The sequence below is a fragment of the Oncorhynchus clarkii genome, chromosome 7 (assembly GCF_045791955.1).
Source record: "Oncorhynchus clarkii lewisi isolate Uvic-CL-2024 chromosome 7, UVic_Ocla_1.0, whole genome shotgun sequence".
Classification (NCBI taxonomy): Eukaryota; Metazoa; Chordata; class Actinopteri; order Salmoniformes; family Salmonidae; genus Oncorhynchus; species Oncorhynchus clarkii.
Window position 1 is genome coordinate 19,524,371 of NC_092153.1, and position 15,352 is coordinate 19,539,722.

The 15,352-nt window shown below is 45.6% G+C and overlaps 1 protein-coding gene across 1 annotated transcript in view; it reads left to right on the forward strand.

The window, feature by feature from the left end:
• The window catches only part of LOC139413007 (gamma-aminobutyric acid receptor subunit alpha-5-like), a 37,582-nt gene that overhangs the window by 14,990 nt on the left and 7,240 nt on the right, over window positions 1-15,352 (forward strand). The window contains exon 7 of the mRNA XM_071159970.1: window positions 10,891-11,034. Within this exon, the coding sequence (XP_071016071.1) occupies window positions 10,891-11,034 (144 nt within the window). The remainder of the gene's footprint in view (window positions 1-10,890; window positions 11,035-15,352) is intronic.

Genomic DNA, 15,352 nt, shown 5'->3' on the forward strand with positions numbered 1-15,352 from the left:
ATCCTACTGTACCACCTCACCAGGGCTCCCAGGGTTGTATTACCATTTACCAATTAGACCTAAAAGCAGACTATGGTCAGGCAGGGCTGGCCCTAGTCTTTGTGTGCACCCTCAGCGAGATTTGGTTGGGGGACCCCACACCTCGCTGGCAAAACATTTTAGTAGCCCCCCCTCTTGAGGGCGGAGAGAAAAAGTTAAAGTACATTTCCTGCAATTCCACACATTTTGCCATGGGCATAGAAAAAAATGTAGCAATTTAAAGCATGTTTTCTGCAATTCTACAAGTTTTGCCATGGGGCGGAGTTTTACAGCTAATTTCCTGTAATTCAACACATTATGCTATTGGGGTGGAGCAAATTATTTGAAGTTTTAAAGCTAGAAATTTGACACATTTTGCAATGACTTATGCCATGTTAATATAGTATTTGAGTGAGAGGGACTAACAAAATCAATGGCCCTTCGTGCCTGGTCGGTAATTCAGCCATGATTACTACATTTACATTTGAGTCATTTAGCAGACGCTCTTATCCAGAGTGACTTTTAGCAGCAATTATGGTTAAGTGCCTTGCTCAAGGGCACAGAGAGAGTGCACAGAGCCGGCTCAAGGATTCAAACAGCAACCGTCCGGTTACTGGCCCAACACTCTTAACCTCCAGGCTACCTGCCGCCACTACAACAAGTTTAAATAGCTGGCTAGACCTATTCACCTTTTTTTTCATGCTGACATGGGCTAATTGGGTGACTGTCAGTGACTGGCATAACAAGAAAAAAACTGCTTATGCACAACCGAGTTTCGAAATTTCACCCGGCGTATTCTACTATTTGAATTCTCAACAGTTAGGTGAAACCCCTCGACCCCCCTCTCAAGTTGAAAACCATACGTTCCTAAACCCAGAGGATTTCCAGAACTGGAAACTGCTTGTACTGTTTTATCCAGGTGTCACACCAGCATCTGCGGCTAAGCATCTCATCCTGTTATGTTAACATTCTCCTGAAGTGTTGTCGGTTGGGGCAAGGCGGGGTTGGTATGGGTGTTGCCTGCCTGGTTTAAGTGCTGGCTTGAAATAGCTCAGCCGTACCTTGACCTTTTAGAAGGGGTCACCACAGATGGATAGTCCCAGGGAAGCTAATAGGAATGCCCTGGGCATGTCACACTATAGTAAACACTGGGCTTTGTCACACCATAGGACGTATATAGCCAGATTACCTAGCTGATTGGACTGCCCCTACAGATGTAGGATCTTAATTTGATCACTGTTTTGTTGCTGAGAATTTTTCTGCTAAGCAGGAAACGCAAACTTGTAGTGTATTTGAGTTTTAAAAAGGCTTCTAAAGTTTAGAATTTCCACTTTGAAATTTCAGACTAGATTTGCCCTAACAAAAAAAGGCCAGACACTCAGAAAACATTTGCATTTGAGTCATTTACATACAGAGCATACCGATACAGCCACTACAGTATAGCCAGTTGTCTGAGCACTGTGACCACAGGCTCTATTTCTCATTCCATCACCCACACATCCCACTTCACCACCAGATACAACTGCTTTCCTGTGCAGCCCAGCTCACAGGGGATATGAAGGACGATGGAAAGTGCATCTTGCCTTAACTCTCCACAGTTGACCTTTTTTTTAAAGCGGCACAGAAAAACTAAGTCTTATAAAATAATGTCCATGATAAATACAATGGATGTGCTAGTGTGTGGGGAGGAGGAGGGTGTATGTGTATGTTTGTACAGATGTGGGATTGTAATTTGATCACCCTGTTGCAGGAGAACTGTTGCAGGACATTTCAAATGTGTAGTCTATTTGAGAGTTAAAAATGCTTCTGAAGTTTGTCATTTCCACATTGAAATTTTAGACTTGATTTGCCCTAACGAAAAATGTATCAACCTCTACAAAAATGTCCATTCATTATTTCCTGTTTCCTGATTATTTTCCTGCTATAACAAACTGGAACAAATAAAGAGCCTACATTTGTATAGGTCTGTGGATTAGCATGGAAAATGTCTGACTTGACCATGCTGCTGCTGCTAAGACGTCATTCGGGGGTCAATGCAACGTCATACTTGAGATGTGGGATCGCCGCCTTCTTATGCTTTTTTGACACACTATTGCATATTGTATTTTTAGCAGGCACTCTTTTTTTGAAGATTAACTCATAACTAGTGCACTGTACTAGAAGGAACAGTGAAATATTGAAATTACCAGCAAAAATACATCACAGGTCAAAAATGGGCACTTTTGACACTATTCCACATCTAAATTCATAAAATGGTTAAATTGGTGTAAAAAACTATATCATGATACAGAAATAATCTACAAGAGTGCTGTAATAAACAGTCATTGAAGTCTATGGAATGATGGCACTCAAGTCTCTCTCAGTCTTCAACCGATCAGAGCTGTGGTGAACTGAAGTGCTTTTCGGGGCTGGGTTCTCTATTGTCGTCCATGCATTACTAACACAAGGTTATCTGTATGGAGAGTACAAAGGACCGCATGCGCCCCAAATGGCACCCTATTCCCTATTTTGTGCACTACTTTTGACTCAGGTCAAAAGTAGTGCACTATATAGGGAACAGGGTGCCATTTGGGACCTAGGCACAGCCTCTTTTGATATACGAGGCTGATTTAAATGGGTTGCGTATTACAGGCAAGGCTCAATCAGTGCATTGCTGTATGCACGGTGTAGCTCTTTTCTATTCCCATGGTCAATTAAAATCACAGGAGGGTTTTAGACGCTGTAAAACCATCCTATTACTATTAGGTACTAGCACAGTCTCCTCACAGGTACAGTAGATGGCTCAGGTTTTCAGATTAAGATGTATGGGTGTGTGGACAGTATGTAAACAAAGATGATATCAAATCTATCCATCCTTTCATTTGTTCACTTGTTCATTGTCCATGTATTTGTTTGTTTGTTTATTCATTTGTTTATTCACTCATTCATCCATTCGTTCATTCAGTTACTCATTCATCTATCGCAACTCCTAATGTTCATGTTATGTAATAGATGGGTTTGTACCGTGCAATCTCAGTCGGGGAGAGGTTGCCGTTAAGTTGGCATAGGTGACAGGCACCGCCTGCCAAATCCTTTAGCTCTACTACTAAATCGTGGTATCTCCCGCGTCATTATCCTTAATGCTTCTAAACCCACCCAACTTTACATTTTGGCCCTGGCTTTCGGGCTAAAGCCATCCAAGAAGTCTGACTGTAAATAGCAATCCACTAGGCATGGCAAGTAGTACCAGTACTACAGCAAAGTGCTATGACATGCTATTGAGCTTGGTTGCTTAGTTACTGCACTTTACATTGATCCATCACTTTCTTTTTCTTTGTTCTTCCCACCCAACACACGCACACGCGCGCACACACACACACACACACACACACACACACACACACACACACACGCGCATTTTCCTCCTACAACGAGGGAGAAATGCTTGTTTAGTCCCTAGGAACATTCACAGTGTACCTCATTTGTATTATTTTCTTTAATCCAGAAAGACACTTTGTCATCCGGGGATTAAACTACAGTCATTCTTTTCATCCTTAATTTAAAAAAATAAAAAATATTTACAAAAATTACATGGAACATGGAAATTAAGTTGAAATGAAGTAGACCGGTACTGTGTATAGCCTTGAAGAACATGACTCACCCTCATATTTTCTTCCTCTCTCTCTCAGTCTCATTTTCTTTCTTCCAGGTTCCTGTGGTTCATCCCTTTCTTAACCTGGTTCTCTAGGCCTTTGTGTTTTTCAATTTTATATACAAACCATCTACAAATGCTGAGGACTCTATACAGATGCAGGATATTAATTTGGTCAACCTGTTGCAGGATCACTTTTCTTCAATGCAGAACATGTACATGTAGTGTATTTGAGGATTTAAAATCCTTCTCAAGTTTGTAATTTCCACCTTGAAATTCATTTCAGACTGGATTCTAACTTATGAAAAATGTCCGTCAATTACAATCGAAATAACAATTCAAATTTCCTGTTGCTGTAGGATTATTTCCCTGCTATAACAAACTCTCTCAAATTAAGATCCTATATCTGTACCTCCACTTATTTCCCATGGTTCTGACTGGCCCATTATTCCTCACTATCCACTTTCCTCTGCATCTCCCTGCATGCTTAAAGAGACCTAGGCCTCAAATTGATAGCAGATAGGAAAGGTGCTGTTTCTGAGGTTCCTCTCAGAATGTTGGCGCTGTATTTTTAGGACAGGTGTGGTTTCACGTCAATATCCAACACTGTTTCTACAGTGACAGTGTCCAAGAGAGGAACAGCTTGCTAGATGTTTCAGTTTAAATGAGGTTAACACCTGATAAAGCGTAAAAGCTTTCCTGAATCCCGAGACTAGGTTTCTGACTACCCTAAAGGTTGCACCCTTATACTTTACATACAATATAAAACGCAGCGTGCAACAATTTCAAAGATTTTACTTAGTTACAGTTCATATCATGAAATCAGTCAATTGCAATAAATTCATTAGGCCCTAATCTGTGCATTACCATGCTGAAACATGAGCTGATGGCAGCGGATGAATGGCATGACAAATATACTCAGGATCTCTTCACGGTATCTCTGCATTCAGATTGCCATCGATATAATGCAATTGTGTTCATTGTCCTTAGCTTATGCCTGCCCATACCATTACCCCATAGCCATCATTGGGCACTCTGTTCCCAACATTGACATCAGCAAATCGCTTGCTCACATGACGCCATACCCGGGGTCTGCAGTTGTGAGACCGAGTGGACATACTGCCAAATTCTCTAAAACAACGTTGGAGGCGGCTTATGGGAAAGAAATTAACATAAAATTATATGGCAACAGCTCTGGTGGACATTCCTGCTGTCAGCATGCCAATTGCACGCTCCCTCAAATCTCGAGACATCTGTGGCTGTCACACCCTGATCTGTTTCACCTGTCTTGTGCTTGTCTCCACTCCCCCACCAGGTGTCTCCCATTTGTTCCCATTATCCCCTGTGTATTTATACCGGTGGTTCCGTTTTTCTGTTGCCAGTTCGTCGTCTGCGTTTTTCCGTACTCCTGTTTTTCTAGTCCCTGTTTTCTATTCCTCCCGGTACTGACCTTTTCTGCCTGCCCTGACTCTGAGCCCGCCTGCCATACCATTCTGCCTGCCCTGACCTTGAGCCTGCCTGCCGTACTGTACCCATCTGACTCTGACCTGGTTTACAAACTTCTGCCTGTCCTCGACCTGCCTCTTGCCTGCCCCTTGTCCATTAATACATATCAAACCATCTGCCTCCTGTATCTGCATTTGGGTCTTGTCCTGTGTCGTTATAGTATGAACTGGCCATGACTGATCCAGCACTCTCCCTGCATTGAGGCACCATTGGAATAATTAGGAGCTACCTTACGGAAGGACATACTTTGGCGGAACGCCATGTCCAGTGTTTCAAATCATTACTGGAGAAATTCCATGGACTGTCAATCAGGCAACATGCCACAACGGAGACCTCCCAGCTGCTCAGTAATCGTGCTACCAATGGTGATTTTGTCCAGCCTACCCCGGCTTCCTGAGAACCCCACTTACCTCCTCCGGAGCGCTATGCTGGGGGTCCTGGAACCTGCCGGGCGTTTCTTTCCCATTGCTCCCTCATCTTTTGAGCTGCAACCCTCTTCGTTTCCTTCGGATCGTTCGAAGATAATGTATCTCATAACGCTGATGTCTGTAAGGGCTCTCACCTGGGCAACGGGGGTTTGGGAGCAACAATCTGCCATTTGCCTTCATCTGGAGGATTTCGTGGCAGAGGTGAGTAAGGTGTTCGATTCAACGGTGTCTGGGAGAGAGGAGGCCCGAAAGCTACTTCTACTACGTCAAGACTCCTGTAGTGTGGCAGACTACGTGGTAGACTTTCGCATGTTGGCCGCCGAGAGTGCCTGGAACCTGGAATCCCTGTTTGACATCTTCCTTCATGGAATATTAGCGGAGATTAAAGACGAACTCGCAGCTCGGGAGTTACCCTTAGACACAACTCCATCATAGCCTTAACCATAAGGATCGATGGGCGCCTACGGGAACGCAGGAGAGAGATCTGTTCTCGGCCACACTCGTCCATGACTGCTTTCTCGCCTCCGAAGAACCCAGGAATTCCCCGACGCCTGCATTCTCGAGAGGATCCGAGTCACCCGAGCCCCCTCTGGAATCATCAGGGACGGGCGACTCGTTTACTCCAGAGCCTATGCAACTGGGCAGGGCTAGATTGTTGCCTAAGGAACAATTATGCAGGCTGAGCTCCAACAGTTGCCTGTATTGTGGTGCTACAGGGCATTACATATCCACCTGTTCAGTAAAAGACCAGGCTCATCAGTAGATACGAGTACGCTGGTGGGCCATACTGGGAGTCTTCTAACTCCTATTACTCATACCCCTTTCCATGTTATCCTGTTGTGGGGTGATTGGTCTAAATCTCTCCGGGTGATCATTGACTCTGGGGCTGACGAGAGTTTTGTGTACGCTACTCTAGTATCTGAGCATCTCCACACAACTCTTCTCCATTCCCATGGACGCCAGAGCACTGGACGGACGCTCCATTGGCAGGGTCACTCACAGTACGGTTTCCATTAACCTGTGAGTGTCGGGCAATCACATTGAGTCCATACAGCTTCTACATATTGAATCTCCCCATGTTCCTGTTGTTTTGGGATTTTCATGGCTCCAGAGGCACAACCCCCTGATTGACTGGACCACTGGCTCTATCCTGGGTTGGAGTCCGTTCTGCCACTCACATTTCCTTAAAGCGGCGCAGTCTGTCCCAGGATGTCCTCCTGCGGGCTCTGGAAAAGCCTTGGATTTCTCCACCGTTCCCGCGGAGGACCAGGACCTCCTGGAGGTTTTCAGCAAGGCTTGCGCCACCTCCCTTCCTCCACATCGCCCCATGATTGCGCCAATGACTTCCTCCACCACACTGCCTCATGGGCGGCTATATTCCCTCTCTGGCTGCTGGGAGACGAGTGGAAGAACGTCTTCAACATCCTTGTTTGCTCCCGTTCTGCTCAAGCGCATGTCCGACATGTCCTCCAGCGCCTCCTGGAGAACCAGTTGTTTGTGAAAGCTGAGAGTGTGAATTCCATCGCTCCACTATCTCTTTTCTGGGATACGTCATCGCTGAAGGGGACGTTCAGATGGAGCGTGACAAGGTGAGAGTGGTGATGGATTGGCCCCAACCCACCTCTAGAGTGCAGCTGCAATGTTTTGTACTGCTGCTTCATTCGGAGCCACAGCACCCTGGCTTCTTCCCTCTCTGCACTCTCTTCTCCTAAGGTTCCCATGGTCTTAAGCTGCCGACAGGGTATCCTGTCAGTTCGTGGTGGAGGTTTACTCCTCGGACATTGGAGTGGGGGCCGTTTTGTCCCAACGTTTGGCCCAGGACCAAAAGTTGCACCCCTGCACGTTCCTTTCTCATCGCCTGAATTCTGCTGAGAGGAACTATGACATTGGTAATCGAGAGCTTCTTGCGGTCAAGTTGGCGCTGGAGGAGTGGAGGCACTGGCTTGAAAGGGCAGAACACCCATTCTTAGTTTGGACCGACCTTAAGAAACTTGAATATCTTCGCACCGCTAAACTCCTCAACTCCAAACAAGCTTGTTGGGCTCTGTTATTCACTCGGTTTAACGTTACCATCACATACCGCCATGGGCCCAATAATGTTAAGCCTGATGCTCTCTCTCGCCTGTATAGTTCTGTGGCTACACCAGCAGACCCAGAGACCATCCTCCCCTACCTCCTGTCTCGCTACTACACTTGTCTGGGGAATCAAGAGCCTGGTCCACAAGGTGCAGCATTCCCAGCCGGACCCCAGGGGGCCCTGATTCAGACCCCCTCCCCAAGTCCTGGAATGGGAACATTCCTCGACGCTTACCTTTCATCCCGGCTCCTACCGGACCCTGGCTTTCATCCAACAAAGTTTTTGGTGGCCCACTATGTTTTCTGATGTCTCCACACTGTGTACGCTCAGAACAAGATTCAGCGGCAAGCTCCGGCTGGCCTCTTTCAAACACTCCCTGGTGCCTCATCGCCCCTGGTTGCATATATCCCGGTCACTGGTCTCCCTCTGTCTGATAGCAACAGCACCATCCTTACAGTGATGAATAGGTTTTCTAAAGGCGCCCATTTCATTCCCCTCCCCAAGTTACCTTCAAGTTACCATCAAGTTACCTGTACCCTCATTGGGTTGTCGGCTAGCCTGTCCTCCGGGTTTCATTCTCAGTCCAACGGCCAGTTGGAGCGTGCCAATCCCATGATGACACTCCGTGCCTCGTCTCGGCCAATCCCACCACCAGGAGCCAGCAACTCGTGTGGGTGGAGTACGCCCGGAACGCCCTTCCCTGCTCGGCCACTGGGCGCACACCTTGCGAGTTTTCCCTGGGTTACCAGCCTCCACTCTTCCCAGAGCAAGAGGAAGAGGTCAGCATACCCTCAGCCCAGATGTTAGTCCGTCGCTGTCGGTGTACCTGGAAGAGATCCCGGTCCGCTCTCCTTAAGAACTCCTACCGTTATCGTCTCGGGCAGAGGGTATGGTTCTCCACTCGGGATCTGCCCCACAGGGTGGAATCCCGTTTAACTTTCCCCCCTCTTTATCGGCCCCTTTCCAATCTCTAAAATCCTTAGTCCCACTGCTGTTTGTCTTCTGTTGCTTCCCTCCGCATACATCTCATGGTTCATGTGTCTAAGATTAAACCTTTGTCTCACAGCCCTTTGTCTCCTGTTTCCAGGCCCACCCCCCTCCCCGTCTCATTGATGGCCATCCGGCATACACGGTGAGACGCCTCGTGAGTGTTCAACCTCGGGGCAGGGGTTTCCAGTACCTGGTTGACTGGGAGGGTTATGGCCTGGAGGAGAGGTGCTGGGTCCCCGCTAAGGACATCCTGGACCCGGCCCTCATCGCAGACTTTCACCGCCGGCATCCCGGTCAACCAGGTATGCGCCCGGGTAGGACGCCAGGTGGTGCCCCTAGAGGGGGGGTACTGTCACACCCTGATCTGTTTCACTTGTTTTGTGCTTGTCTCCACCCCCCACCAGGTGTCTCCAATTTGTTCCCATTATCCCCTGTGTATTTATATTGGTGGTTTCTGTTTGTCTGTTGCCAGTTCGTCTTGTCTCGTCAAGCCTACCAGCATATTTTTCTGTACTCCTGTTGTTTTTTTAGTCCTCCCGTTTCCAACCTTTTCTGCCTGCCCTGACCCTGTCTGCTATACCATTCTGCCTGCCCTGACCTCGAGCCTGCCTGCCGTCCTTTACCCATCTGACTCTGACCTGGTTTACGAACTTCTACCTGTCCTCAACCTTTTCCCCCGCGCAAGGTGCACCTGTGTAATGACCATGCTGTTTAATCAGCTTCTTGAAATGCCACACCTGTCAGGTGGATGAATTCTCTTGGCAAAGAAGAAATGCTCACTAATGGATGTAAACAAATTTGTGAGAAAAGAAATTGCTCTTTTTATGTGTTTAGAATAATTCTGGGATCTTTCATTTCAGCACATGAAACATGGGACCTACACTTTACATGTTGCATTTATATTTTTGTTCAGTGTAGAATGTGCATAGTATATATCTCATGAGAGTAACAATACTTTTGTTAATTAATTTAAAAAAGGAAAAATAGATACATTTGTACTTCAAATGATAACTGTCTGTCATGAGTAGTGTAAAAAGTGTGTTTCTGGTTGTAACAAATCTTAATATTTGACATGCCCTACCTGGCTACTGTAAACTGTAGCTGACCTGACCTGAACTTTGTATTACTCCTCGATCCAGAATGTTCTATTGATACAGCCTATTAAGAGATCCTAATGGTTGGCAGGCCTTTGTGTTCTATCTTGGGTCAGTGTTTCAGGAGAGGAGCCAATGCAACTCCTTGTGGATGTCATGAGTCTTTAGGGCTTTGCCCCAGCTTTAGAGTGACCTCCACACTGGACCCTCCTGTAATCCACACAGAGAGCTGACAAGATAAATAATTTCCCTTTTAGATTAATTGGGAAATAATTTGATTACAGATCACTGACTTGAGCAAAAAAACTAGTAGGCTACAATCTGAAGTTGGTGGGTTTGTGTGTGTTTCTGCCTGCCTGCCTGCCTGTCTGTCCGTCTAACCATTTGTCTGTCTGTCTACGTATGCATCTGTGTCTTTCTGTATGTCACGATGCCTGATGACCCTCTCTGCTGTGGCAGAGGCGTAATTTGGACCAGACCTTGGGGGTCAGCGTTAGCAGACACTGTCAGCTACAATCAGCCACTGTGGCTATGTGATTAACAAGCTGTGTTGCGTTGCAAACATGCACTCAACCACAGTTCAATCCAAGCCTGAAGTCCCCAGAGGGCCAAAGTTGGCAGAGTCCCTTATTCTAGTCTATACTGTACAGCTTCCGGTGGATTTCCTTACTATGGTAAAGGAAAAGAGATTGGGTATAGCTATGTTGTCTTTTAAGATCTGTTCTTAGAGAGAAAACCATTCACCACATAACTGACAAATCCACAAATGCAATGGGTGCCTAGCTGTACTCAACACAGCAGGATCAGAAGCAACTTTTTGGCACTGCTAAATAAATCAACTTGAACACCAAACCACTACATAGTTTCACTTAGAGTAGAATATGAGGAACCTTGTGTCCTGGACATAAGTAACAAACTTGTTATGTTCCTTCCCCAGCATGCATGTCATGCTTACACGATATAGGCCTCCGATTGTGTTGCCAGAAGAACGTTTAGCCCTAGAAATAGCTTCATCCTAGTGTCGCTTGACTCTAGATCTGAGTTTCAACTATAATTTCTATCTGAGACATGCTAGTTCCTGATATGTTCCCTGGCCTGTATAATATCTCATTAGCATCCTTACAGTGTCCTGTTTCTCTCTTTCAGATGCCTATCCAGTCTCTGAGGTGGTGTACCTCTGGCAAACCGGTGCTGCCAAGTCTGTAGTGGTGGCAGAAGACGGATCCCGTCTCAACCAGTACCACCTGATTGGCCAGACCGCAGGCTCTGAGGACATCTACACCAGTCGAGGTGAGGTACAGTTAAAGTCAGAGGTTTACATACACTTAGGTTGGAGTCATTAAAACTTGTTTTTCAACCACTCCACAAATGTATTGTTAACAAACTATAGTTTTGGCAAGTCGGTTAGGACATCTACTTTGTGCATGGCACAAGTAATTTTTACAACAATTGTTTACAGACAGGTTATTTCACTGAATCACAATTCTAGTGGGTCAGAAGTTTACAGACACTAAGTTGACTTTGCCTCTTTACAGCTTGGAAAATTCCAGGAAATAATGGCATGGCTTTAGAAGCATCTGATAGGCTAATTGACATAATTTGAGTCAATTGGAGGTGTACCTGTGGATGTATTTCAAGGCCTACCTTCATACTCAGTGCCTCTTTGCTTGACGTCATGGGAAAATCTAAAGAAATCAGCCAAGACCTCAGAAAAAAATTGTAGACCTCCACAAGTCTGGTTTATCCTTGGGAGCAATTTCCAAATTCCTGAACGTACTTTGGTGCGAAAAGTGCAAATCAACCTTGTGCCGGAAGTAACAGGTACAAAAGTATTTATATCCACAGTAAAACGAGTCCTATATCGACATAACCTGAAAGGCCGCTCAGCAAGGAAGAAGCCACTGCTCCAAAACCGCCATAAAAAAAAGCCAGACTGCGGTTTGCAACTGCACATGGGGACATAGATCGTACTTTTTGGAGAAATTTCCTCTGGTCTGATGAAACAGAAATACAACTGTTTGGCCATAATGACCATCGTTATGTTTGGAGGAAAAAGCGGGAGGCTTGCAAGCCGAAGAACACCATCCCGACCGTGAAGCAGGGAGGTGGCAGCATCATGTTGTGGTGGTGCTTTGCTGCAGGAGGGACTGGTGCACTTCACAAAATAGATGGCATCATGAGGAAGGTCATAGTATTGGCTACTTGCCGAGTACACTCGCTAACGTGCTAACGTATTAGCTAGCATGGCTAACTGAAAATGATGTGGATATATTGAACATCTCAAGACATCAGTTAAAGCTTGGTCACAAATGGGTCTTCAGAGTGGACAATGACTCCAAGCATACTTCCAAAGTTGTGGCAAAATGGCTTAAGGACAACAAAGTCAAGGTATTGGAGTGGCCATCACAAAACCCTGACCTCAATCCTATAGAACATTTGTGGGCAGAACTGGAAAAGGAGGCCTACAAACCTGACTCAGTTACACCAGTTCTGTCAGGAGGAATGGGCCAAAATTCACCAAACTTACTGTGGGAAGCTTTTAAGCAATTTAAAGGCAATGCTACCAAATACTAATTTAGTGTATCTAAACTTCTGACCCACCGAGAATGTGATGAAAGAAATAAAAGCTGAAATAAATCATTATTTCTACTATTATTCTGACATTACACTTAAAATAAAGTGGTGACCCTAACTAACCAAAGACAGGGAATTGTTACTAGGATTAAATGTCAGGAATTGTGAAAAACTGAGTTGAAATGTGTTTGGCTAAGGTGTATGTAAACTTCCGACTTCAACTGTATATACACTCAACCTGTCCCAGGCCTCTTCCGATATCCACACTTACATACCCTAGAATTAAGCTATGTATTACGGTATGCATTCTAATTGCTATGCACATATGGATGTTGGAATGGAATGTAGATTGAGACATTTTGATTTAGATTTGTAGGACCCCTTTAGGTATCAAAGAATATATTCAAAAAATGTTTGATCAAATATTGTATTTTGGCCTTTACTACTATAGCCCATAGAAACGCATTGAGTAACACATTCAAAATTGATTAAAAAGAAGGTTTTGAAATGTCTGTCCTATATCTAGGAGACATAAGAAAGCTCAGGAAATATGTGTTTTTTTTTGACACATTTAACCCATCATTTTTGTTGCCACAAAACTACCTCCATTCTTCCGTTCATTTGTATGGGTTACCTTCAGACGAGTCCTGTGACACTTCTGGGGGTCGTAGAGCAAAACGAAAGCCTCATCTTTCCATAGAGTGGTCATCTTAGTTGGTAGGCCAAACCGTTCGGACGCTACAGACGTTTTCGTGAGAAGACCAAAGCCTGGGATGTCTCATGGTCTGACAAATACCGATGTAGCTCGGCCACCTTCCACCGCAGGTGCGGAACGCGGACATAGGCGGATGAGGTGGATTAAGAAATAGCCCATGCAAATATCTCCATCTTAAACTGACCGATTTTCATGGAGATTCTGTTATTATGTTACTTAGATTGACGCACAGGTGTGTCAGTAGACTCTTGGCGATTAAGTTAGGGAATTTATATTTTGGGGAAAGTGTCCTATTCCTTTCAATGTAATTTTTAGTTTGACTTCTCCAAACTCCACTGTACTTCACTATAGGCTAGGGGGGGGGGGGAAATAGTTTGGAGAAGGAGCAAGAGCAGGAAGGGAAGTAGCCAGCTGTCACTTAGGCTACACGTGGACTCACTTATTCCTGTCCTGAGTCAAGGGTTAATCCCATGTTGACTGCCCCATCAAGGCTTTTGCATAAGAGGACGACATCACAGCCCCCCAAGGGATTGGACATCCCAGGCTCCCGGGCAGGGACACGTGGGACTGAAAGGCTTAATTCCCTTATGTAAAGTGGAACTGTAATACACATCAGCTGCTGTCTGCAGAATGGCTATTAAAAAGTGTGGATTTCCCTAGTATTGTGCGTAGAATAGCAGAAACCATCCAGCCCAGTCAGAGTCATCATCACAGCCGTTTAACTCTTTGGCCATGAAAGGAGAGGAGAGGCAGGACAGTCCCTCCATGGCAATCTCCCTTGATCATGGATAAGAACTAAAACCCTCCCTGCCTGTTAAGTAGGCAACGGGATCCTATAAGCTTCCCTGCGGGGCCACTGTAAAGTGTCAACTATAGTCCATTTGTGGACTGACCCCAAACTTCAGTAGGCCCGTGAGCTAAAAGTGTGTTTATGCGCATCTCCTTTCCTCCACCTGCTCCTCTCTGCTTGCCAGCAAGTGACAAATGGGAGCTGCGGAGGTCAGGCGGTGGCTGTAGGCCGTCTGTCTGGCCCAGGGCCAAGTCTTTAGAGTTCACTGTCCCCAATGGGAATCCAGTGGGTCAGTTCTGTTGTGGTTCTTGAATTAGCATGTGCCTAATCTTAGGTACAATCCCTCTATGGCTAAATCAAGACGAGATTATCAAACGGCTCGGTTTAGAGACATGACATCCTATACCCCCTCACAGTACATTTACAAAATAAGTACCGTACTCCCCTAAAATGATATAGTACACTGTTTGGTAAAAGAGGGAAATATAGTTTATCCTGCAAAATGTAGTCCCTTAGTTGGGTTTAGAACAGTGTGCCTTTATGCAATGTCTCCTTTGGACATAATCCCAAAACCCAGCCTATTCCAGTTGTTTTCTTATTTATATTTGCATATTTACAAGGAAGTAAAGTATTTCAAGAACATTCTGGGACCACCGTTGCCTTAGTACTCACCAGTTGACCAACATGACTGCGTTATTGTCTGCAATGAATGGAAGTTCCCCATAAACGCTCCAGAATCCTTGCAGTAAAATCCACCAAAGGTACATGTTCATTCCTCTATGAGTCTCATCGGGCTCCATGCATCAATAGCAAACAGTCCGGATGGAAGATCGGTCCCCGGTCGGTCGCTCGCTCGAGGCGGAGAGAGGCTGGGAGTCATGGGTGTCTCCCCGGTGGGCCGAGAAGACGCCGGCTAGCTGGGGCTTCTGGGGCTGGAGACATGATGGTGCCTGCGTTGGCCCTGCGTCCTTTTGGCTCACAGAAACACAAACCTCCCATGGGGCACCAGGTCAGCCCCCCTCCATCACACCCCTGGGAGAATTGTGATTAACTAGGAGCTAAGGTGTGCAGATATCTGTCCGTCAGTCGCTTGAGATTTGGTAGCGTCGCGTCCTTGTCGAGTGTGTGAGGCCAGAGCACAGCAGAGCCGAGCTGAGTGAGTGGGCAGGACTGAGCTAGCGTTTTCCCTGATGGCAGGATGCAGATTGTGACAGGGGATTAGTGAGATACAGAAATCGGATTTTGCCTGGAGAACGCAGCAGTCATCAGTGGATTTTCTATAGTTTATCAGGCGCCGGCTGTGGGAAGCTGGAAAGGATTTTTTTTAAAGCTTCAAATGCAATCTTCAGTTGGTTAACAGGATATGTTTTTTTTTTTTCTCTCCCCTTTTTTTACCTCTAAACATTTACCTCACACAGCAACTGTCACATTATTGAGTGTAAAACATACATATTGTAGCGACACCATTTTCTATCATATTTTATTCATCTGCATAGTTCTTTTCTTAGATAATTATATTTGTTGCCGAT